General features: G+C 45.7%; 2 protein-coding genes across 4 annotated transcripts in view; one reads left to right on the forward strand and one right to left on the reverse strand.

Moving 5' to 3' along the window:
- Positions 1-1,798: 1,798 nt before the first annotated feature.
- Positions 1,799-2,837, reverse strand: RPRML (reprimo like). The gene has a single exon (XM_065910691.1). It carries the CDS (start codon positions 2,593-2,595, stop codon positions 2,230-2,232), a length of 366 nt encoding a protein of 121 aa, XP_065766763.1. The 5' UTR covers positions 2,596-2,837; the 3' UTR covers positions 1,799-2,229.
- An 84-nt stretch (positions 2,838-2,921) lies between these two features.
- The window catches only part of LYZL6 (lysozyme like 6), a 29,204-nt gene continuing 8,200 nt past the window's right edge, over positions 2,922-23,925 (forward strand). The window contains exons 1-2 of one of the 3 annotated variants that reach the window (XM_065910160.1): positions 2,922-3,164; positions 14,741-14,943. The gene's annotated coding sequence lies outside the window, so the exon portion shown is untranslated. Of the gene's footprint in view, positions 3,165-14,267; positions 14,944-23,925 lie in introns of those variants that run through there. The other 2 variants (XM_065910162.1, XM_065910161.1) reach the window with 2 other exon arrangements.

Here is a 23,925-nt window from a genome sequence, read left to right on the forward strand (position 1 = left end):
TTCCGTGAATGCCTGCAGTTCTCAGAACCATGTTCTCCAGCCCATCTCATCACCCTGGGCTCCAGGCATCTGTGCTACACAAAGTTACATACTCAGGTTGCCCCCATCACTCAAGGCCGCTCTCCCCAGATCAGGCCTGCAAGTCACCCCAAGCCATTGACAGAACATTCTCCACATTGTGGATCAAATGGGGCCATCCAAATTTGATCCATCCAAAAGTATGGATCAAAACTATTTATAAACTATCCTTTATAAATAGTTTCTGGCCCCTGGCCTCTACTGGACTGGCCTAATTGGGAGAACTTGAACTGTCCCAGGTCTGAGACTGGGATGGTGGGGTGGGGTGGGTGGGAAGGTGACACATCCTGATGGTGATGACTGGTTACACTGGAGGGCTCAGGAGCAGGAAGACTCTGGGTCCTTCATAGTCAGTGAGCATCTATGCTTTCGTTGAGCTACCCTGCCCTCCCCCAACCTCGTGTGGAATTAGTATTGAAGACATGAGGTCGTGGGCCCTATACGTGTGTGTGTGCTAAGCTGCTTCAGTCGTGCCCTATACACCTCCTCCCAAAGCCAAGTGAAGCTTCAGTCCCCTTCCATCTCACTCATCTTTACTTCCACACATGGTGAAAGGGAGAAGAGAGAGAGAAATCAACTAGAGCCCTCCCCTCAAATCTTCCAAGCATCAGGGTGCCCGAGTCGAGCTGGCACTAGGGTTCGGGGGGGATACATGGGCCATAAAGCCCAGCTTTCTCTCCTTCTGTCCCCCTGACCCCAGGCTCAGTTCTTCCCCAGACCAGACACTTGCAGACAGTAGACCCACTCATTCCCCCTTGGCCAGTGAGTGCCAAGGTTCTAACTGTTTAACAAGGCTTTATGGAAATTCTGCACCTATAAGAGATGCCAGGGTTCTGGGCAGCAGGGGAAATCTCATAATGGCAGGTTCCAAATTCCCCGAACACAGCTGCATTGGAGGCCATTTGCTCCATTTTACACATCCTGGGTGTGGACCTCACCGGTGGTCTAGTGGTTAAGACTCTGCCTTCCAGTTCTGGGGGTGTGGGTTCAGTCCCTGGAGGGGGGAATTATGGTCCCACCCCATGCCAAGGGCTGCAGCCAAAAATATTTTTTAATAAATAAATAAACATCCTGGGTCCTTTAAACCACAACACCCTCTCCCAAGCTCACATCCCCCTTCCCCCACACCCTCCCTCCCCGCACTGCAAAGGCAAATCTTCAGAATCTGCTCACCTACCCTCTACAAGAGTAAGTCAAATAAGCCCTGAGCTGGGGCTTTTGGCGCTATCATGAAAATTCTACCTCCATCTAGACCTCTCCCCACACACCAATTACATTCCATTTGTCCACTCTCCTGTTGTATTGTTTTTGCTATTTTCTCCCTTTTGAATTCAAGTCGCTGATTTATTTTTTTTCCATCTCACAGAATAGATTCAAATTTCCCAATGATTTAATTTACCTCACCAGCTGTCCAGCCGTCCTTGCAGGACCTGCCTGCCCGAGCTGGCAGCAGTAGAAAACGGGCACTTTCCCCCCCTTCCCGGCTTTGGAGTGGGGTCTCAGGAGACCCCGACCATCCCCCATAGATGCCCAGTCCGGCGGCCAGGCGTCCTGTGACCGGCTTAACGTGCTGGCTCCTAGGTTACACACCGCCCCCGCCGCCAGCAAACGCCTCAGCATACACACAACACCCCACAGAGGAAGCCCCCGACGGCTGTAGCTTTATTAAAAGATCTCTTCTCAAATGCGAAATCAGGCCAACAAGCCCAACAAGCTCAGTGACTCAGATTCATCCACAACTGCACTCCCCCCCAACCTCGCCATGCTGGTCGGAACTGGCCCCCACTCCACGCCACCTACATACACACAAAATTCCCACGCGAGTGACCTCAGCCCCAAGATGCTTCCTACAGCCTCTCCCACCACCCTGCCCAGAACTTTAAAAAAACAACAAAAACCAGTTTAAGAACCCCCATCCCGCCCACCAAGGCTGGACCGCACGCAGTCTGGTGTGGAAGTCCCTTCCCGCGCCGCCGCCTGGAGTCCTGCAGTGTCCTGGGGGCGGGCGCCCCGTGGCGCTTTGCGGGTGCGGGGAGGCCCTCGAGCTGCCCTCCCGGAGGCGGCGGCAGAGCTCGGGAAGGCGGATCTAGGGTTCCGGGCTCTCCTCGGTCTTCTTCCAGCCGCGCTGACGAGGGCGGGCAGAGGCGGCGCTCAGTACAGCCCCAGGATGGCAGCGCCCACGTCCTTGGAAGGCCGGCGCTCCTGCATCAGAAAGTTAATCATGCTCTCGGACTTGATGAGCAGGTTGCAGCCCAGGAAGAAGACGCCGAAGACCACGGTGAGCGACAGCACGCAGAGCACGGCGATCTGCGCCACGCGCGACACCCACAGGCTGCGCTCGTCCGGCGCCAGCCCCGCGGGGACCCCGTCGCTGGCGGACAGCGGCGCGCCCCCGGGGCAGCAGCCCAGCCACGTGCCCAGCCCGTGGCTGCGGTTCCCCAGCGCAGCCCCGCCGCCGCCGCCGCCCAAGCCACCCGCTGCCTCCAGGCCGCTGTGGTTCAGGAAGGTCGCGTTCATCGCCGCTCGGCGCCCGGGGGGGTCTCGGCGCGCGGTCCGGGGCGCACGGGGAGGCTCTCCGGCGTCGGCGCTCTGGGAGAAGCCCCGGTCCACCTGTGCGCGGGGAGAGGGAGAGGGTGGGGGGCTGCCGGCGCGCCTCACCCCCTCCGGCCGCCGGCCCCGGGGCGCCTGGCGGGAAGCGGCGGCCCGGAGAGTCGAGCAACAGGCTTCGCGCGAGCTGGAGCCGCAGAGCCCAGCGCGCCTCTAGGCACCGACTGCGCTCGGCGCCCGCCCAGCCGCCCCTCCCCTAGCAACGGCCCCGCCCCCTCTCCTTCCTTCCGCATCCGTGGGGAGGTGGGAGATCCCGCAGCCATCGCGTCTCCGCCTGTGTCCCAAGGTTGGAAGGGGTCGGGAGATCAGGGCAGCCCCGCCCGCAGTCGGCGAAGCTCGACACCCCCAAGGCATCCTTGATCTGTTCCAGCCGGGAAAAATCGCCCCAAGGAGCCCCTTCTGGGATTTGATGCTCTCTGCAGTTAAGTTCTTCCTGAAGTCTGCCCTAAATCTCTTCTCCGCTCTTGACTGAGGTCATGGTAAGCCTTCCCAGATGTCAGAGGAGTTGCAGAGAACCCCCCCACCCCTCGCATCCTCTCCCCGCAGCGCGGCCTTTCCTTTCCTCTGCGCCGAATCCCCCCTCCCCACCTCACTGGGCCGTGGCCGTGGGTGGCCGCCGAACCCCACCGCCCCGACTCAGGCCGTCCCAGCCTCGCCCGAGTACTCTCGGTCCCCTTCCCACCTCGTCCCCACCCCTCCCCACGTGGTTTTCTTAACTTAAAAATAGGTTATTGCGTTTTTCCTTTATTCTTTTTTACAAAGCCACATTACTGTAAACTCGTTAGAAAGGACACATTCGGAAAACGAAAAAAATCTAAAAACTCATAATCCTACTACCCAGAGAGTGTCCATGTTACCGCCTTGCTTCAAAATCTTCCTGGCCTTTTTCTATGTGTTTCTATATATGTATTCAGAATAAGGATGCACTGTTCATAATACCGTTTTGTACAGGCTGTTTTGTAATCCTTTGTCATTTACCAGTTTCTTCTTTCGTAGTGATAAATATTCATCTACAACAGAAGCTTGTTAAAACCCAGATTCCTGAGCCCAGCCCAGAGTTTCTGAATCCCTAAATCTGTGCCTTTCAAACAAATGCTCTTTCTGCTCTTCCTGGACTTACTTTGAGAATTACTGGCCTGCGACATCCTTTTCAGAGAAGGAATTGTGTTTCAAAGTAGAGACTGTTATACTGTTACAATTTATTGAACCAAAGTCTCTATTTTTGGATATTTGATTTGTTTCTCTTCCTTCTTTACTTTTTTCCCTCCCTCTTTCTTTTTTTCTTTCTCTTTCATCAGAAACAATATTTACCATAAAGAACTTGGTAAGAAATCTTTGTACAGGACCTGTAATTTTTTATTTCTATCATATTTTGAAAAATGGACCTGCAGAATCAGTAAATTACATCTGACTAAACTGCCCTCCAGAAATGTACCAGTTTCCACTCCAGCCTTCCACTGGGAGAAAAGAGTGCATTGCTCCCAGTCCTGATCATTGTCAATATTTTAAAACTCATTGTGTGAATTCAGGGGATAGGGGATAATTTCTCACCCTTGTATTCTTTGGTTGTTGAATCAAAGGAAAGAACGGAAAGCATTTAGGACTTGTTGCAACAGTCTAGGCAAAAGGTGACTGGCTGGAGGCTTGGATTCCAGGGATGGCTGTAGAAGGAGAGAAACCGTGGATGGAAAGAAAGAGCCTGGCAAATTGGAGGGAGGGGATTCAGGCTGTCTCCATTAGGTGAGCATCTCAAAGTCACCCCCTCACTATTAGCAGAACACTAATTTGTGTGTCTGTGTCCTGGGAAGCTACTGAATTTTTCATTTTAAAGATGAAACTGACACATATGCATAGACACACACACAGAGGAGAAATTAGAGAAAGACCCAGATCACCTCCTCAGTCCTAGGAACACAGCCTGGCACAAGGGCACTCAGAGTTTTCTGGGCAGGAGTCTCCCTATCCTGACTACCCCTCAGGGCCAGGACAGAACAGAATGAGAATGGTATCTGGCTTGGACACTCTCTTCTGCTTTTGACCAGTTGGATTTCTTTACAGAAATACTTTTATGCCCTTTGTCCATCCTTCTTCTGAGACAAACCCCTGACCTTTCACGTACCCTGGACTTAGCCCATGACTGACTCCATCCAGCTGAAGTCAGTCAAGCTGCCAAATGCGCAGAAAGGTGGGGGAGGGTAAGGAAAGCAGGGCTACAGGGTCCTGCCTACTTCAGGAAGAGGCTTTGAGGAGGCTGATGTGTGTCCTCAGTCATGTCTGACTCTTTGCAACCCCATGGACTGTAGCCCATCAGGCTCCTCTGTCCATGGAATTTTCCAGGTGAGAAATACTGGAATGGGTTGCCATTTCCTCCTCCAGGGGATGTTCTCGACCCAGGGATCGAACCTGTGTCTCTTATGTCTCCTGTATAGACAGGCAGATTCTTTACCACTTGTGCCATCTATGAAGTCTGACCTTTCCTTTATTAAGCACCTAATGTATGCTCAGTGCATCAAATATATTATCTCAATGAATGTTTTTTTTGGACCACACCATTCAGCATGCATGTGGAATCTTAGTTCCCCAACCAGGGATCAAACCCATGCCCCATGCAGTGGAAGCGCAGAGCCTTAACCACTTGACCTCTATGGAGTCCCTCACTGAATTCTTACAGTGAATGTGTCCTTGACGTGAGGAAACAGGCTCAGAGTGGTTGACTTACTTAAGCCCACACAGCTAGTTAAGCATCAGAGCCACAATTTGAGCCTAGATCTATCCTGTTCCAAAGCTACACTCTCCTTTTTTAAATTTTATTGAAATTAGTTGATTTACAATGTTGTGTTAATTTCTTCTGTACAGCAAACTGATATATATATATAATAATATATATAATATATATTATACATATATCTATAATATATTCTTTTTCATATTCATTTACATTATGGTTTGTCACAGAATGTTGAATATAGTTCCCTGTGCTATACAGTAGGATCTTTTTGTTCATCCATCCTCTGTATAATAGTTTGCTCCTGCTAATCCCAAACTCCCATTCCTTCCCTCCTCTACACCACAAGCCTGGCCTCTACATCTGTGAGTCTGTTTCTGTTTTGTAGATATATTGGTTTGTATCATCTATTTTAGATTCCACGTGTATGTTATATCATATTTTTTTTTAACTTTTTATTTTCTTTTGAGGTATAGCTGACTAATAATGTGATAGTTTCAGGTGAACAGCGAAGGGACTCAGCCATACATTTACATGTATCCATTCTCCCCTAAGCTCCCCTCCCATCCAGACTGTCACATAACATTGAGAAGAGTTCCATGTGCTAGACAGTAGGTCCTTGTTGGTTATCCATTTTAAATATAGCAGCATGTACGTGTCCATCTCAAACTCCCTACTCCCTTTCCCCCATCTTTCTCCCACTCTGCAATCATAAGCTCCTTCACCACGTCTGTCAGTCTGTTTCTTTTTTGTCTGTAAGTTCATTTGTATCATTTCTTTTTAGATTCCACATATAAGGTATGTGATAGATATCATCATCTCTAGATCAATTGATGTTGCTGCAAATGGAATTAATTCATTTTTTGATGGCTGAGTAATATTCCATTGTGTTTATATACCACATCCAAAGCTACACTCAATTGTAACTGGCCCCCATCACCCCTGAGCAGCTTTCTCTGGACACCTGGTGGGAGAGAAAGATGTTGTCTATGACCTGGGAGAAGTAAGGGAGAGAGAGAACTTGGTCTTGTGGAAGTAAGCAAAGATCACCCAAAGGAGAATGAGCAAAGTCTATTTTTCTAGAGTTTGCTACAGCAAGGGAGTCAGTCATATTTACTTGTGCTTGACAGACACACAGGGGCAGGCAGAAAGCTTTATAGTTGGGGGGGGGGAGGTGGATGATAGGCTTCATATATGCCTTGATTGGAGACTGCTGCCTTGGAAAAGGTGTAGGTGGGCAAACTAGATGGGGGGCTTCCTGTATGATTGGTTAGGGGAGCATCTTTAACGTTCCCCAATTTGTACTATGTTGAAAGTGGGGGCAAAATTAGAGAAGCTTGTCATTGATCAATGTCTGGCCGTTTGGGGCTGGTTGCTACAAGGGTTGTGGTTTGGCTTCCTGGGCTGTTGCTATAGGTCGTGGGTCAGAGCGCTGTTTTTATATATGGTCTGGCCATTGTATATTCAGTGTCTCAGACTCCTCCCCAGAGTGGTGGAGACCTACCTACCTGGACCCAGCCAGGTACTCCCTCCTTCTGCTTCTCCCTTCTGCCCTTTCTGGAGGCACTGGTCCCAGACAGTCTGGTTGCCATTTGATTGGCCTTTTTTTTTTTTTTCAAGTCACACCATGCAGCTTGTGCGTTGCTAGTTCCCTGACCAGGGACTGAACCTGTGCCCTTGCAGTGAAAGCTCAGAGTTCTAACCACTGGACCGCCAGGGAACTCCTTGCATTAACAGTTTTTCGTTGTTGTTGTTGTTTTTTAAAGCTCTTTGGGGCCCTCAATTCTTTTTATTATTGATTAATTAATTTTTGGCTGTGCTGGGTCTTCATTGCTGCACGGGCTTTCTTCCTCTTGTTGCAGTGAGCGGGGCCTACTCTCCAGCTGTGGGACATGGGCTTCTCATTGCAGTGGCTTCTCTTGTTGCAGCGCACAGGCTCTAGGTGCATGGGCTTCAGCAGTTGTGGGCCTTAGGCCTTGCTGCTCCATGGCATGTGGGATCTCCCCAGATCAGGGATCCTGCATTGGCAGGCGGATTCTTTACTACTGTGCCACTCACTAGGGCAGTCCTGCGTTAACTGTTAATTCATACAATAACCCTGAAAGGTAAGTGTGTTACTTATTTACCTCTGCATCACAAATCACCCTCAAATTTAGCAAATATTTATTATCTCGCAATAGTTTCTGAGGGCCAGGAAACCAGAAGCTGCTTAGCTGAGTGGTTCTGGGTTGGGGTTTCTCATGAGGTTGTAGTCAAGGGGTTGGCTGGGGTCACAGTCACATAAAAGCTCCATGGTGGGGGGTAGAGGATTGACTTCTAACGTGATTCCTCAACACAGCTGTTGTCTCGAAGGCTCAGTTCCCGGCTGTGTAGACCTTCCTGAGGGGCTGCCTGAGTGTCCTCGTGACATGCAGTTGGCTTGCCTCAGAGCCACTCTTGAAGAAGGTGCTGGAGGGACTTCCCTTGTGTTCTAATGGTCAGGACTCCACGCTTCCAATGCACGGGGGTGTGGATTCCATCCCTGGTCGGGGAACTAGGATCCTACATGCCACAAGGTGGGGTCAAAAAGAAAAAAAAAAAAGCATGTGCAGGAAGGTGAGCAACTGGTGGAAGGGAGAGAGGCAGAAGAATGAGGCTGCAGGGTAGAAATTGTTATTTAATCTTCACAGCAAGCCTTACCAAGAGAGACCGCAAGCCTCTTTGGATAGATGAGAAAATGAAAGCTCATAAAGGAGAAAATTCTTGCCTGAGGTCACAGAGCTGGTAACTGGCACAGCCAGAATTTCAGCCCTTAGCTACCTTATAACCCAGCCCAAGCTCATTCCAGTTCCAGCAAGTTGTTTGCTCATGGGGGTAGGGAGGGCAGGGGGACAAATGGTGAATATAGGAGTGTGCTTTGATATTAAAGAAAAGCACCCCCCCATCCAAGCCCCAGGACTTGGGAGGGGCCTCAGGAGCCCAAGAAGGTGTCTGTATGCGGGCTGTCTGCCGCCCTAGAACCAGGAAGCCAGTGCCTCTGGGCCCAGCTGCCTCCCACACAGCACTATTTTTACCCTCCACCTTAGTGACAAGCCTGCCTCTCCCAGATCTGGAAAGGCCATCTGGGCAGTCTGGCTGCCCCAGGAAGAACCTCCACCCAGAGGCCACTGTTGTCCCCACAGCTGTTTCTAGATGAACCTTTAGCTCTCAGGCCTGCCTTGGCCATCCAGGATCAGTAAGACACCTCCCCTAGATTCAGAGATTAATCAAACCTCCCCAATTAGTATCACTTGCCAGGTGGACCTATCCAAACTAAAATGTTTACATCCAAAGGCATTTTACATTGTCAACCTTTCCAAAAAGGTTAATAAAGTGCTCCCTGCATTTAATGAAGAGCTCAGGATGATTTTATTTGCATATTCAACTGTACACTGAACATGTTGTTGTTCAGTTGCTCAGTCATGTCTGACTCTTTGCAATCCCGTGGACTGCAGCACACCAGGCTTCCCAGTCCTTCAGTACCTCCTGGAGTTTGCTCAAACTATGTCCATTGAGTCGGTGATGCCATCCAACCATCTCATCCTTTGTCATCTCCTTCTCCTCCTGCCTTCCATCTCTCCTAGCATCAGGGTCTTTTCCAGTGAGTTGACTCTTTGCATCTGGTAACCAAAGTATTGGAGCTTCAGCTTTAGCATCAGTCCTTCCAATGAATATCCGGGGTTGATTTCCTTTATACTGACTAGTTTGATCTCCTTGCTGTCCAAGGGACTCTCAAGAGTCTTCTCCAGCACCACAGTTCAAAAGCATCAATTCTTTGGTGTTCAGCCTTCTTTATAGTCTAACTCTCACATCCATACATGATTACACACGCACAAAATATCAATAGGTGACCCTTGTACCATAGCTTGTTTCAGGGAGGCCCAAGAACCCTTGAAAGGAATTTATTTTCTGAAGTGGTTTCAAACAGCTGCCCTGGGGCTCCTGTTTATGCTAGTCATTCATTTGGCAAACTCTTCCTGGAGCGGGCAAAGGTTGCTTTATGCCCAGGTCCTGTCCAAATGATCTCACGTTTCACATTGGCAGAAGGGAAGTTAATAATGATTTCCTGCATCTGGTACAGAATTTAAATAAATACAGACTGCCCTGTTTAGCCTTTGCCCCTCCGGAGATTTCGAGGTTGGCCCCTGCTCTGTTCATGCACACAGAGTGGAAGACAGAGGAGCCTGGTTGTTCATGCAAAGGTGGCTTTGCCCAAAGCAGCTAGAGAAATGCCTTGAGGGGTGTTCATGCCATAGCAGAAAGTGGGAAGTATTTCTTTAAGTACTGTGCAGTGGAGAACTTGTGAGCAGATGTCACAGGTATCAGGAACTTCACACGTCACCTCCTGCCACCTGTCTGATTTGTGTCTCAGAGAATACCTGGTTTTTGGAGATCTAGAATCTATTTCTGCCCCTAATTGTCTGCGTGACCTTTGACAAGTCAGTTATCCTCTCTGCACTTTGATTGGCTCATCTGTAAATCAAGGGAGCTGAATCTGATCATTTTCAATAAAACTTTATTTATAAAAACAGGAAGTGGGGCCAGATGGCTCATGGTTTGCCCTTCTCCATTCTCTCTTTCCTGGAAGGGGTGGGGTGGATGTGCAGAGAGCATGGGGCCCAAGATCTGTGCCTGGTCTGTACCTCAAGTATTACCCAGGCCTTTCTTACTGATGTCATTCAGTCACTCAGTCATGTCCAACTCTTTGTGACCCCGTGGACTGCAGCACGCCAGGCTTCCCTGTTCTTCACCAACTCCTGGAACTTGCTCACACTCGTGTCCATTGAGTCAGTGATGCCATCCAACCATCTCATCCTCTGTTGTCCCCTTCTCCCCCTGCCTTCAATCTCTCCCAGCATAAGGGCCTTTTCTAATGAGTCTGGCTCTTCACATCAGGTGACCAAAGTGTTGGAGTTTCAGCTTCAGCATCAGTCCTTCCAATGAATATTCAGGGTTGATTTCCTTTAGGACTGATAGTTTTGATAATTTGATAATTGGATTGATATTTTTGATAGAATTGATAAAATGCAGGAAGCAGTTTATTAACCTTTTTGGAAAGGTTGATAATGTAAAATACCTTTGGATTTAAACATTTTAGTTAGGATAGGCCCACCTGGCAATCGATACTAACAAAAAACCGAACAAACTTTTTTTTTTTTACACTACTGTGTACCACTCAGCACAGTTTGGATTGATTTGATCTTGCTGTCCAAGGGATTCTCAAGTCTTCTCCAACACCACAGTTCAAAAGCATCACTTCTTTGGCACTCAGCCTTCTTTATGGTCCAACTCTCACATCCATCCATGACTACTGGAAAAACCATAGCTTTGACTAGACGGACCGTTGTTGGCAAAGTAATGTCTCTGCTTTTTAATATGCTATCTAATTTGGTCATAGCTTTTCTTCCAAGGAGCAAGTGTCTTTTAATTTCATGGCTGCAGTCACCATCTGCAAGGATTCTGGAACCCAAGAAAATAAAGTCTGTCACTGTTTCCATTGTTTCCCTACCTATTTGCCATGAAGTGATGGGACCAGATGCCATCATCTTAGGCCTTTCTTACCCCATTTGTAAGATGAGAAGCATGGGTAATAATCTGCATTCCCCAAACTGTATTCTGGATCAGCAGTCCCAGTGAGGTACCCACAGAAGTGACACTGACCCCAACAGGTTTCTTCACTACAGGACTTCTCAGAGCCTTTAGACTACTCATGTGCATTCTGACTTTCCCAGGGTGATGCAGGGTGTGCTGTGTAACAAAGGGATGCTTTTCCTCACCAGCAACTAATATGGGTTGGTCAAATAGTTCATTTGGACTTTTCCATACCATCTTGTGGAAAAACCTGAATAAACTTTTTTTTTTTTTTTTTTTTGCCACTGTGTACCACTCAGCACAGTTTGGGAAATGCCCTGTAATCTCCTGAAAACCTTTTGTTTCCTTCCCTGCAGAATAGGGATGATGATGATTCCTGCCTCCTGGAATTGTTGGGAAGGGTAAGTGAGGTAATGCCTGGAAGCAGGCCTGGCACAGGGCCTGGCACAGAGTAAGTGCTCAATAAATGCTGGCAGCAATTATTTATAATAAGGTTCTTCCTTTCCAGCTCTGACATTCTGTGCTTCTAACTGCAGCGTGTAATTAAACCCCAAAGCATCTGGCTTCTCAAGCCTAAAGCACAAGCCTGGAGGAAGGAAAAAAGGAAGAGAAAGATCCTTCTGGGTTGCCCATTTGGCACCAGCTTCAATGCCAGTCGTCACAACAGGGGGGATGCAGCAAAATGCCAGTTCCTAATGACAAGGCTCTGGGGAGTCGGTGGTTCCCTGTTTAGCTCAGATGCTGTGGGGAATATCGCAGACTGTGGAGAGGAGAGGGGGAGGACCAGGGCTGCTTTGGGGTCAAGTGGAAGAACCCCACAGCATCCCACATGAGTCAGCCACCCCTTCCCACTGTCCGGCCACAGTGATCTTGGCGACTTACAGTTCTGTATGATGTGCTAGGGGAACAGTGACAGGAGAACTGAGTCAGAAAAGGTACATAGGAAAATTCAGACAAAAAGGGGCAGGAAGAGCAATCTGCAGGGGAAGCAGCATCTGCTGTGGCTCTGAAACCTGAGGGAGCTCAGGGTTGTGGTCACAGGGACCCAGGGCTGAGGCTGCAGCGCTGCGGAGTGTCTAGAGAGAAGGCTGAAGAGTGGGCAGGGAGGGGCCTTGCCTGGTAGTCCAGTGGTTAAGAATCCACATTTCCAATGTTGGGGTCCTGAGTTCAATCTCTGGTCAGAAAATAGATCCTACATGCCACAGCTAAGACCTGGAAAATATTAAAGGAAAATAAAAGACACAATATTAAAAAAATATTAAAAAACAAATATTTAAAAAAAGATAATGAAGTACTAAAGTTGTAGTGTACAACATTATAAATATAGTTAACACTGCTGAATGTTATATATGAAAGTTGTTAAGAGGATAAATTCTAAGAGTTCTCATCACAAGGAAAGTTTTTTTTTCTTTTTTTCTTTTATATCTATATAAGATGATGAATGTTCACTAACCTTACTGTGATAATCATTTCATGATATATGTAAGTCAAATCATTATGCTGTACACCTTAAACTTATGCAGTGCTGTATGTCAATTATTTCTCAGTAAGACTAGAAGAAGAAAGAGAATAAGATGATCATTTTATTGATGTTTCTGAATGCCATAATGAGCATGTGCAATGGGAAAACCTTGGAGAACCTTCTACAAATCATTGAAAGGGATGAGACAAGGGAAGGAAGTGATTCACACCACACTAGGAACCAGTGTCTAAAACGTTCACCCCATAAAGCCAATTGGACAACAGGAAGCTGTTCGCACCTATTTGAATATTAGAAACACGTCTTTTTTCCCCCTCTTTCTTCAGCGTCATTTGACAGCTGAAATGACATATTCAAGCTGCTTTTATTTTTTTTTTAAGATTTTTTTTAATGTGGGCCATTTTAAAAGTCTTTATTGAATTTGTTACAATATTTATTCTGTTTTATGTTTTGGTTTTTTGACTGCAAGGGATGTGGGATCTCAGCTCCCTGACCAGGGTGGAACCTGCACCCCCAGCATTGGAAGACAAAGTCTTAACCACTGAACCGCCAGGGAAGTATCCATAAGCTGCTTTGAAATGGTTCAGGCCTTCCACCAGCTATATTTCCAAGAGTTTATCATATTGCGATGGTTTCAAACTGTATTCCTTGTGGAGCACTAGGGTTTCATAGAGACATTTGGTTGGTTCTACAAAACTTTGACTTGAATGCCACAGGTGCTGAGGCTGATCAGAAACAAAACCAGAAAAGAAAAAAAAAAAAATGACCAAAAATAACTATGATCTACAACCCCTGACTTTTTAAAAAGAAAATGTACATTTGAATTTATAAAATATATGTAACTAACAAGATGCCCCTCTTACCTGTTGTTTTTCTGAATTCTATTTCAAGTTTTATTTGGAAGGGGTCTTACTTCTGAAAGTAAACGGTATCACCATTCCAAGAAAATAGTCATTTTATGCTAGAAGGTGTAGCTTCAGAGATATTCACTATAGCACTGCTTAGAGCAGGAGCCAGCAAACTATGGCCCAGAGGCTAAATTGGCCACTGCTTGTTTTTGTAAATAAAGTTATATTGGAACACAGCCACGCTCCTTCTTTTATGCATTGTCTGTGGCTGCTTTGGTGCTACAAAGGCAGGGTTAAACAGACTCCTTATAGCCTATAAAGGCTAAAGCATATTAGTCAGCCCTTTACAGAAAAGGTTTGCTGACTCCTGGTTTCTAATATTGAAAAAAATGGAACCAAATTGAATGCCCAAGGAAGGGAGTTGGTCAAATTACAACATATCCCTTCAGTAAAGAAAATGCAAGGCCACCTTGGGAAAGTGAGCTGTGGCAAGGAGTGCTCCAGCTTGACTGCACATTAGAACCCCCTGGGGAGTCTTAAAAGTCCCATGGGCCAACCCCATCCAGGGTCAATTAAATCTGCCTGAAAGTGGAACGCAGACATGAATATTTGTTAAGCTTTCCTTGGGGCTTCTAACAAGAGCCACTGTTGGAGAAAAATATTTGATGACATAGAAATACGACCACTGTTTGCAGTCGTCCCTCCATTTCCACAGGGAATTGGTTCCAGAACCTGCTTCAGATACGAAAATCCCCAGGTGCTAAAGTCCCATAACCAATCCTCCATATCCACAGATACGGAACCTGCCTTGTTTTGAAAAAAATCTGGAATAAATGGACCCGCGCAGTTGAAACCTGTGCTGTTCAAGGTCAACTGTATTGTTAAATGAAGAGAAGCAAATTATCTAACAAAGTATACCTCATGACTCGTTTTTGGTAAATTTCTGCCTACACACACACACACACACACACACACAGACTCACACAGATGAACAACAGGTGTGAAACATAGATGTGCTCATCTCTGTGTGAGATACTTTAATATTTTTCTTTTATCTGTATTTCCTATATGTTCTAAAGTGAATATTATATCTTGTAACAAGTACCAAAAAAAGATAAAGTCATCAGCTTAAAAAGTCATATACTTTTCATTTCAGGAAAAAAAGAGAAATGAGTATTTAATCAAGGTATTCACAAGTCATTTGTGTACACACCACACCCATAGGGGTGATGCCACTGCAGCCCAGTGGAGAGGCAGCTCCCAGCCTCTTGGTGACAGCTGGGTTCTGGAGTTAGGCAGTCGCTGCTGCCTCTAAGCCCCAGGGCCCTCAAGATTAATGGGATGCGGGCTTCCCTGGTGGTCCAGGGGTTAAGAATCCATCTGCTCATGCAGGAGACATGGGTCCCATCCCTGGTCCTGGAGAATTCCACATGCCACGCCTGTGCACTGCAACTATTGAGCCCGGAGCCTTAGCGTCCATGCTCTGCAACAAGAGAAATCACAGCAATGAGAAGCGCTGCAACAGAGTAGTCCCTGCTCACCGTGACTAAGAAAGCCCTCACTCAGCAATGAAGACCCAGTGCAGCCATAAACAGGTAAATCTTAAAAAAGAAAAAAAAAAAAAGATTAATGGGATGAGTTTGTCCACCTCATGAGATTAAAGACGTTCATGTGCAGCGTCTGGCGCAAAGCAGGTGCTCAACAACATTGCATTTTTCTCCATAAGCAGCTCTGAGTCAGCCTGCAGCCAGTCAGCTCCTTGCTCATCGTGCTGAAGGAGAAGGGTTAGTTTAGCCCAAGTTCATCTACAGGTGCTGGTCCCCAGTGCTGTTGCAGTTATGCTAACCGGGGGCCACCTCTCACTGGCTTTAGCCTGGAATCTCTGCTGCCTGTGGAATTTTTCTGGACTCCCTAGAAAGGCCCGGGCTTCTTACCAACCTGTTGACCCTCTTATCAGCATAGCCTAACTCCACCATCCCCAGAGGGGTCCCATCTGCATACAGAAAGAAGGGCTTTCAATTTCCCTGGGGCTGCTCATCTTTAATAAAAATGACAATTGTAGCTGCCATATTTGGACCCTACATCTGCCTAGGCGTACATCCTCTATCTTTCAGCCTCAGCTCTGTTGGGCCTGGGATGATGCTATCCCATTTCACAGGTGAGGCTCAGAGAGGTGGAGGGACTCAGTCGAGGTCACACAGTTGATAACTGGCAGGTCGGTCTGGTCCCCAGGTTTCCCCACTGCACCACACTGCCTTCAAGCAGCTGTCTCTGTTCCCCTTTCTATCCCAGTGGATTCTAATGGACAGCCAAGTTAGAGAACTGTTTTTACAAAAGCAGTGATTCTCAACACTGACTATGGAATTGCCCAGAGAGATTTTTAAATGCTAATGATAAGGGTGGACACTGAAGGGTGTGGGGTGGGATGGGTGGAGGTGGGAGGAGGGCGAACAGGGAGTCACTGCAAGGGACCCTTCAGGTCTTCTGTGCTTGTGGTAAGGTTCTACTTCTTGATCTGGATGCTGGGTGCTTAGGTGTGTTCGTTGTGTGTGTGTGTGAAGATCACTTATGACTCATGTACTTTCCTTTGTACATGTTATTCCATAGTAAATTTTTTAAAATTATTTTTTAAGTAAAGAAAAAAAAAGGCAGTTGTCCTCAACCACATTGCCGCCTCCTGGGAGAAGGCAGTCTGTGACCCTTGGACTCATCTTGAGAGTTCCTTTCACAGCATCAAGCAGTTGTTGGCCTTTGAGTCTGTGCCTGTCCTTGACAATGAGCAGACAGTTCTTCCAGGGCTGATGCTGCACTCAGCTATAAAAGGCCCACCGTTGCTGCAGTGGCAGGTACTCAGGGACAGTCAGGCCCTATGACTAGGTTCAACACCTCCTTCCTCCCCACAACTGAATTCATGTGACCCCATTCCTCCCAAGCCCTGGGACCTAGGGCAGCAGAGGTGGAAACAGCTACACCCCAGCACCTGGGTCTAAGTGTGAGCCCCCTGCTCACTTCTGCCTTATGTCATAATTTGAGTCCCTGGACACATATTCTCTGATTTTTACTTATAGACTCTCTGATTTTTAGTTGGGCCCATCTGTGAATGTGTGAAACTAGGACTGTATTTCCCACTGTCATTTGCAGCTAGGTCTGGTTCTGGCCAATAGAATGTAAGTGAAGTAGTCTGCACAATTCTAGGAAATGCCCTAAAAAAGGAGACTGTACTTCTCCTTCCCCTCCTCTTTCTTGTTACCTGGAATATGGCAAGGAAAGGCTGAGTCCTAGCAGCCATTTTGGGCCAAGGAGCAAAGTCATGACTAAAGATAGGAGAACAAGACAGGGGAAACTGGATCCTCTCTCTCTTTCATCTCCTTTGCACTATGGGGCACCCTGTTGGTAGGAGGCTGACTCCCTCTGGGTGTCTTAACGTGAAAGAGAAAGGAGCTTCTACTCTGTTTGAGCCAGTGATATTTGGGGTTTTCCATTCCTCTCAACCTCAATTTAAGCCTAGCTAACATCCAGTGCTTCTGATTAAACAAATATATATATTTGTTATTGATTTACTTGGCTGTGCCAGGCCTTATTTGCGGGTTTTATATAAAACCTTATGTGGGTTTTAATTCCTTGACCAGAGATCGAACCCGGGCCCCCTGCATTGGGCGCCCAGAGTCTTAGCCACTGAACCACTAGGTAAGTCTCAGGGCTTCTGCTTTTGATCTTTGGCCTGAGTTCTAGCCTTGGTTACCTGCCCAATATGAGGATGAGGGTCCTGCCTTTCTCCCCCTGGGCACTGGAGTTCTGCCCCGGTCCCACCTGAGTGGTTGAACCCTGCAACCTGCTAGTGCTCCGCATCCATGCTGCCTGCAGGATTGTGTTGGCCAGAGTGGCATACAGCCTGCTGCTCCAATTGCTTTCCTAGAGGGAGCCCTGCCACTCTCCTCTTCCCTCTCATCCTCTTACCTGTGGCTCCTGCCATGTGCCTGACAGGCTGGCCGCTCTCTGGACGTCTACAACAGGACCAATGCCTGCTGTACCTTCCCCAGGGGGCAGACAACAGCCAGTTCCTGAGATGTATTGGAAACAGGCAGCTAATGCAAAAGAAAAAAATACAGCTAATAAATAATTTATTGTTATTGTTCAGTCTCTCAGTCATGTCAGACTCTTTAGAACCCCGTGGCTTGATTAATGAATCAATCGATTAATTATTGGCACCCCGCAGCCCCACTTTCTGTACGTGGGCCGTTGCTGGCCCCTAGTGGCCACTGGGCAAATTGCACAGAGAGTTGGCCTGAGAATCGGAGTGTGGGAAAAATTTTCCCCCATTTCTGAATTTTCCTGATGCTGGGGGTTTCAACCATGACAGACCCACATAACTCCTTCGTCATAAAATATATTTTGTGTAATGATAATAGTTTTTAAAGATTTTAAGCACTTTATTGAGGTTGTTCAGTCGCTAAGTCACATCCGATTCTTTGTGACCCCGTGGACTGCAGCACGCTAGGCTTTCCTGTCCTTCACCCTCTCCCAGAGTTTGCTCAGATTCGTGTCCATTGAATCAGTGATGTGTGTGCTGTGCTTAGTCGCTCAGTCGTGTCCGACTCTGCTACCCCATGAACTGTAGCCTGCCAAGTCGGTGACGCTATCCAATAAATGACATATTTGTAGGGTGCAATTTGATAAGTTTTGATTTATGTGAATATCCATGCCCATCATCACAATCAAGATGGTAAACATCTCCATCACTCCCCCCAAATTTCCTTGTCCCCCTTTCTACCCCTTGTCCTCAAGCAACTAATGATTGCTTTCTGCTTTCTATAATTTAAAAACATTTTTATTTATTTATCTTTTTGACCATGCCACAAGGCATGTGGGATCTTAGTTCCCTGACCACAGATCAAACCCTTGATCCCTGCAGTGGAAGTGTGGAGCCCTAAACACATGAACCACCATGCTTTCTATAATTAAAAAAAATTATAGATTAGTCCACATTTTTGAGAGTTTTCTATAAATGAAGTCAGTATATACTTTTTTTTTTTGGTCTGGCTTCTTTTACTCAGTATAATTATTTTGAAATTTATCCATTCAACAAATTAACCAATAGTTCTTCTCTTTTCATTGACATGTTTTCATTGACATTCAGAGTGATGGTAAATTTAAAAAGCAGCATTATGCCCTAACTATCATATAGAAAAGAAACAGAAGGAAAGTAATAAAATAATAGATAAATCCCCAGTAGGTGCTCATGCATGAGAACAGTAAAACACAATGATGTGGTCACAGGCTTTACCTATACATGAAATTACATGAGCCCAATTCTTTGCCAGAAAGTTTGGCTGGTTTGGCTCCAAAGGCCACTCCATGCAGGTGGGTACATGCTGTGTGGATCACACATGGGTGCTGAGATTGAGCAGATAAGGTGGAAACAAGCAGATTTTAGTTCAGTGGATTCACTTCTCAGAGGACTGATGATTGGGGCGGCATGTTACTTTTTGAATTATGTGAGTGGTGTGTTCAGTGTGGACCACTGTGGAGTTTTCTCCAGTCTGTTAATTACTCAGGGATCTCCCTGGTGGTCCAGTGGCTAAGATGCCACACTCCCAGTGTAGGTGGCCCAGGTTCAATCCCTGGTCAGGGACCTAGATTCCACAAGCTGCAACTAAGTTTGCATGCCACAACTAAGAACCCACATGCTGAAAAGATCAAAGATCCATCGAACCACAACTAAGAGCCGGTGCAGCCAAGTAAAGAAAGAAATGTTAATTACTCAGGCTTATGAGCTCACTGAGGTCCGTACTTGATTTTTTTAAGGCATGTTTGTATTTGACTCATCTTGTGTTTCACAGTGCAATCTAGAAGCTTCCACTGCACTTTCCTCAGCAGAAACAGAAGTCTCCTTCCGTGGCCCATGCTCTCAAGGCCAGCAGCCAGCAATGGTACCTCCTCGTCCCACTGGAGACCTTCTTGAGTCAGAACATGGTTTTATGAGAGAAAATGTTTGGCAATGATTTTGAAGTAACAAAGCTTTAGAACCTTCAGTTACTCTACTTTCTTGGATAATCAACCTACTGAGTTTTGTGGTGACCTGTAGCTTCAGAGTGACCTGTCCTTGCAAGGAATTTACACCAGAAACTTTGAAGAATTTAGCTTACACTGCACTAGTGACACAGAGAAGAATCCAGAGTCCAAAGTGAGACACATAATATGCAGGTTCTCTCATTGCTGTTTCTTAACCCCATTTTTAACTTGTCACCCAACATTTCCCCTGAATTCGATTAAATATGAAAGTGTGAAAGTGTTAGTCACTCAGTCGTGTCCGACTCTTAGGCTCCTCTGTCCATGGAATTCTCCAGGCAAGAATACTGGAGTGAGTAGCCATTCCTTTCTCCAGGGGATCTTCACCCAGGGATCAAACCCGGGACTACTGCATTGCAGGCAGATTCTTTACCATCTGAGCCACCAGGGAACCCCCAATTAAATATATTATGCTTTTATTCTTATGCTTTGCTTCCTTCTGTCTTCCTTGGGAAAGTTTTTCTTCTAATTTTTCTAACTTCTTGAGTCAGACACTCAATTTGTTTTACTTGAATGAAAGCAGTTAAGACTATGAATTTACTTCTAAATAAATTCAGACATGATACATTAATGTCATTTTCATTTTAGAAAGCTGTTACTCCAGATTCTATTAATAATTTGCCAATGACCCAGTAATTATTCAAGGGAGAAGAAGTGTATGTGTGTCTGTGTTTCTTTTAAAGTTATAAGAAATTGAAGTTTTTAAATTGTAGCCAGAGTATGGAGCTGATATAATTCCTCCGTTCAGGACAATCTGAGGTACTAGTTTTAGCCTAGTTTATAATCAGTTTTGTAACTATTCCTGAAGTATTTGAGAAGGTATACTTTCTGTGGGGTAAAGTACAGCCTAAAAATAAAATTAAAAACTCAGTCTTGGACTTCCCTGGTGGTCCAGTGGATAAGAATCCGTCTGCCAGTGCAGGGTACACAGGTTTGATCCCTAGTCTGGGAAGATTCCACATGCCACAGAGCAACTACTGAAGCCCGTGCACCTAAAGCCTGTGCTCCACAACGAGAGGCCACCTCCGTGAGAAACCCGCACACTGCAAATAGAGAGTAGCCCCAACTCGCTGCGACTAGAGAAAGCCCCCACACACAAGGAAGACCTAGTGCAAACAAAAAAAATACATAAATAATTTTTAAAATTCAGCCTTATGAACATATGGTTTGATTATGTCTCATTGGTGACTGTCTTCATGTCAGATCTGCAAACTCACCTTTTTCAGCTCTGTTGTCTTCGTCCTAGTTTAAATCTCTGATCTTTGTCATCCGCATCCATCCTTTTTGGTCTCATCGTTTTCCGCATGCCTTTCTGCTCAGGATTTGGAGGACTTCCAAGTGTGTGACAACAGCCTTTTTTCTTTTTTTTTTTAAGATATTTTTATATGGACCATTTTTAAAGCTTTATTGAATGTTACAATACAGCTCCTGTTTTATGTTTTGGTGAAAGCTTAATGGCTCTTGCTAGGCACTATTTTGAAGTCCAGAGAGGCTTTCGGCAGAAAAGTATTTAGGTAAGAGAAAAGACTAATTAATTAACTCTTCAGAGCTTTCCTCTCAGGTAGCCTGAAGGCAATAGATATGAACACAATGAGCTGCTAGTAGTCCTGAGTGTACAGTTTCTTATTTTTGTGTTCCTATTCTTGGTTCTGGAAGTATCCGTGAAATAGTACAATATTTACCTCAGCTGTAAAAAGCTGAGGAAATGTTTGTAAGATTGCAAAACTCACATAACACATTACTCTTATGTTTTCATATATGTCTAGACTTTAGACATAATATAATTCTTTACATTGGCAACAAGATGGACATTAAATGCTAGACTTATGATGAATTTTGACATTTTAATTTGAAAAGTTACTTTTAATTTGAAATTAAATTTATAATTTAAATAAAATTTAAATTTTAAAATTCAAAGTTGCTTAGTAAAGTGTAGTTAAACTTTCAAAGAGTAAAATAAAATGGATCTCTGTAATTTTTGATATAAAAATGTAATATACATTCATTCCAATTTGTATTTTGACTTTTAAGAAAATAACTTTATTTATTTACTTATTTTTGACCGTGCTGGGTCTTTGTTACTGTGCGGGCTTTTCTGTCGTCTTGGCACGTGCAGGCTGCTCTCTAGTTGCAGTGCACAGACTTCTCATTGCGGCAGCTTCTCTTGTTGGGGAGCAAGGCTCTAGGGTGTGGGAGGTTCAGTATTTGCAGCCGGTGGGCTCAGTAGTTGCAGCTCCTGGGCTCTAGAGCACAGACCCAGTAGCTGTGGTGCACAGGCTTGGTTGCTCCATAGCATGTGGGATCTTCCCGGACCAGGGATCGAACCCATGTCTCCTGCATTGGCAGGTGGAGTCTCTACCACAGAACCAACAGGAAAGCCCTTGACTTTCAAATTATTAGATACTTTTCAATATTTTAAAGAAACTAACTTTTTGGAAAATGGAAAAAATTAGTACATTTTTAACATAAATTTATATTTTTGATGAAAGTATATTTAAAATTATGTACTTTGAATATAATTATGGTTTTAATTCTTAAATATATTTAAAAGTCTTGATAATAGTAATATAACTAGTGTTGGTGCTGAAAGGAAGATAGGAAAATAAATTTCATGGAAAAGTTTTAATCCTTTATGAATTATGTATACACTTATTACTCATCCCAACATTATTAATCCATTAACAGAGCATCCAGACATGTGGAATAAAAATTAAGTTCATTGATCTTTGACATTCTGCTAACTTTCTGTCATATATTAATATAAGCCGTAGCTTCATATGGGCTTCCCAGGCAGCGTTAGTGGTAAAGAATTCGGCTTCTAATGCATGAAAGACAAGAGACATGGTTCAAGCCCTGGGTCAGGAAGATCCTCTGGAGTAGGAAACAGCAATCCACTCCAACATTCTTGCCTGGAAAATTCCATGGACAGAGGAGCCTGGCGGGCTACAGTCCCTGGATCTGCAAACTCAGACCCAACTGAGCACACACACACACACATAGCTTTATACACATTTTAAAATTTTATTCTTTTAAAGGAATGTTTGTCAGAATATGAGGATAGAAAATATTTTATTTAATAGTTTGTTAGCTTGATTTATAACTTGACAATGTTTATTTAGACAAGTAATATGTGGAGTCCATGTCTTCTTGCCCCAGGCTACAACATCCAGACTTTATTCATGGGTCCCAGGCTGGATGTGCCAGTTCCTTGAATGGGTAGGAACCATCCAGGGCTCATGTGTGCCACAGTTGGGGGTGAGTGGGGCTGGAGGGTCCCTAGGGTCCCCTTCTGAGTGCTGCCATCATTTCCTCTAAGACTTCATGCTGCAAGGAGACCCTCTCCTGCAGGCCCAATTTCCAGCATGTGGTCCTGGACTATGGAAGCCTTTCCTGTCACCCAGGGCTCTAATTCTGCACAGGTGAGGTTACTTGGATAATCTGAAGTTATCTGGGTCGTTTGTTTTGGCCACAAATGGTACTGCATAAAGTGATATCCAGAGAATGTCCTCCTCCCAGGGTTCAACCTCCACCAGAGCTTCAGAATTGATACTTTCAAAATGTGGTGCTAGAAAAGATTCTTGAGAGTCCTTTGGACTGCAAGGAGATCAAATCAGTCAATCCTAAAGAATGTCAGTCCTAAATATTCATTGGAAGGACTGATGCTGAAGCTCCAAAACTTTGGCCACCTGATGCAAAGAGCCGACTCATTAGAAAAGACCCTGATGCTGGGAAAGATTGAAGGCGGGAGGAGAAGGGGATGACAGAGGATGAGATGGTTGGATGGCATCACCGACTCAATGGACATGAGTTTGAGCAAGCTCCAGGAGATGGTGAAGGACAGGGAAGCCCGGCGTGCTGCAGTCCATGGGGTCACAAAGAGTCGGACATGACTGAGTGACTGAAGAACAGCAGAGCTTCTGCTGTCTTTACATCCCAAGACGCAATGCGATGCTACCCCGATAGGGGGGCAAGTCCAGAGGCGGAGGGTACAGGGCATTACTGCCCACTTAGAAAACTCCTCCTACTTCCTTTCTGGTAGACTCTATCACCCTGTCTCAAGGGTGAAGTAAGCATCAGTAACAAAACTTCCTTTTGCCTCCTTTTTGCTATGCTTCTGCTGCTAAGTTGCTTCAGTCATGTCTGACTCTTTGCAACCCCATGGACTGTAGCCTGCCAGGCTACTCTGTCCATGGGATTCTCCAGGCAAGAATACTGGAGTGGATTGCCACGCCCTCCTCCAGGGGATCTTCCCAACCCAAGGATCGAGCCTGTGTCTTTTATGTTTCCTGCATTAGCAGGCAAGTGTTTGTTTGTTTGTTTTTAACTATTAGCGCCACCTGGGAAGCCCTTCCTTTTTGCTATAGTTGGTGGAAATGTCTCCTAGACTTCCTTGGTGACAAATGACACTAAGATGTGTGTCCTTCATGGAGAGATGACAGGTTGTCAGGTCACCACTCCATGGATGGTTAACTCCATCCTACCTGTACTAAGCAGGTCTCTTTTGGTCG

This window comes from Muntiacus reevesi, chromosome 18, assembly GCF_963930625.1.
Source record: "Muntiacus reevesi chromosome 18, mMunRee1.1, whole genome shotgun sequence".
Lineage (NCBI taxonomy): Eukaryota > Metazoa > Chordata > Mammalia > Artiodactyla > Cervidae > Muntiacus > Muntiacus reevesi.

What these genes read in the sequence shown, in the direction of transcription:
- RPRML (XM_065910691.1), bottom strand. Translation starts at nt 2,595, where the DNA reads ATGAACGCGACCTTCCTGAACCACAGCGGCCTGGAGGCAGCGGGTGGC.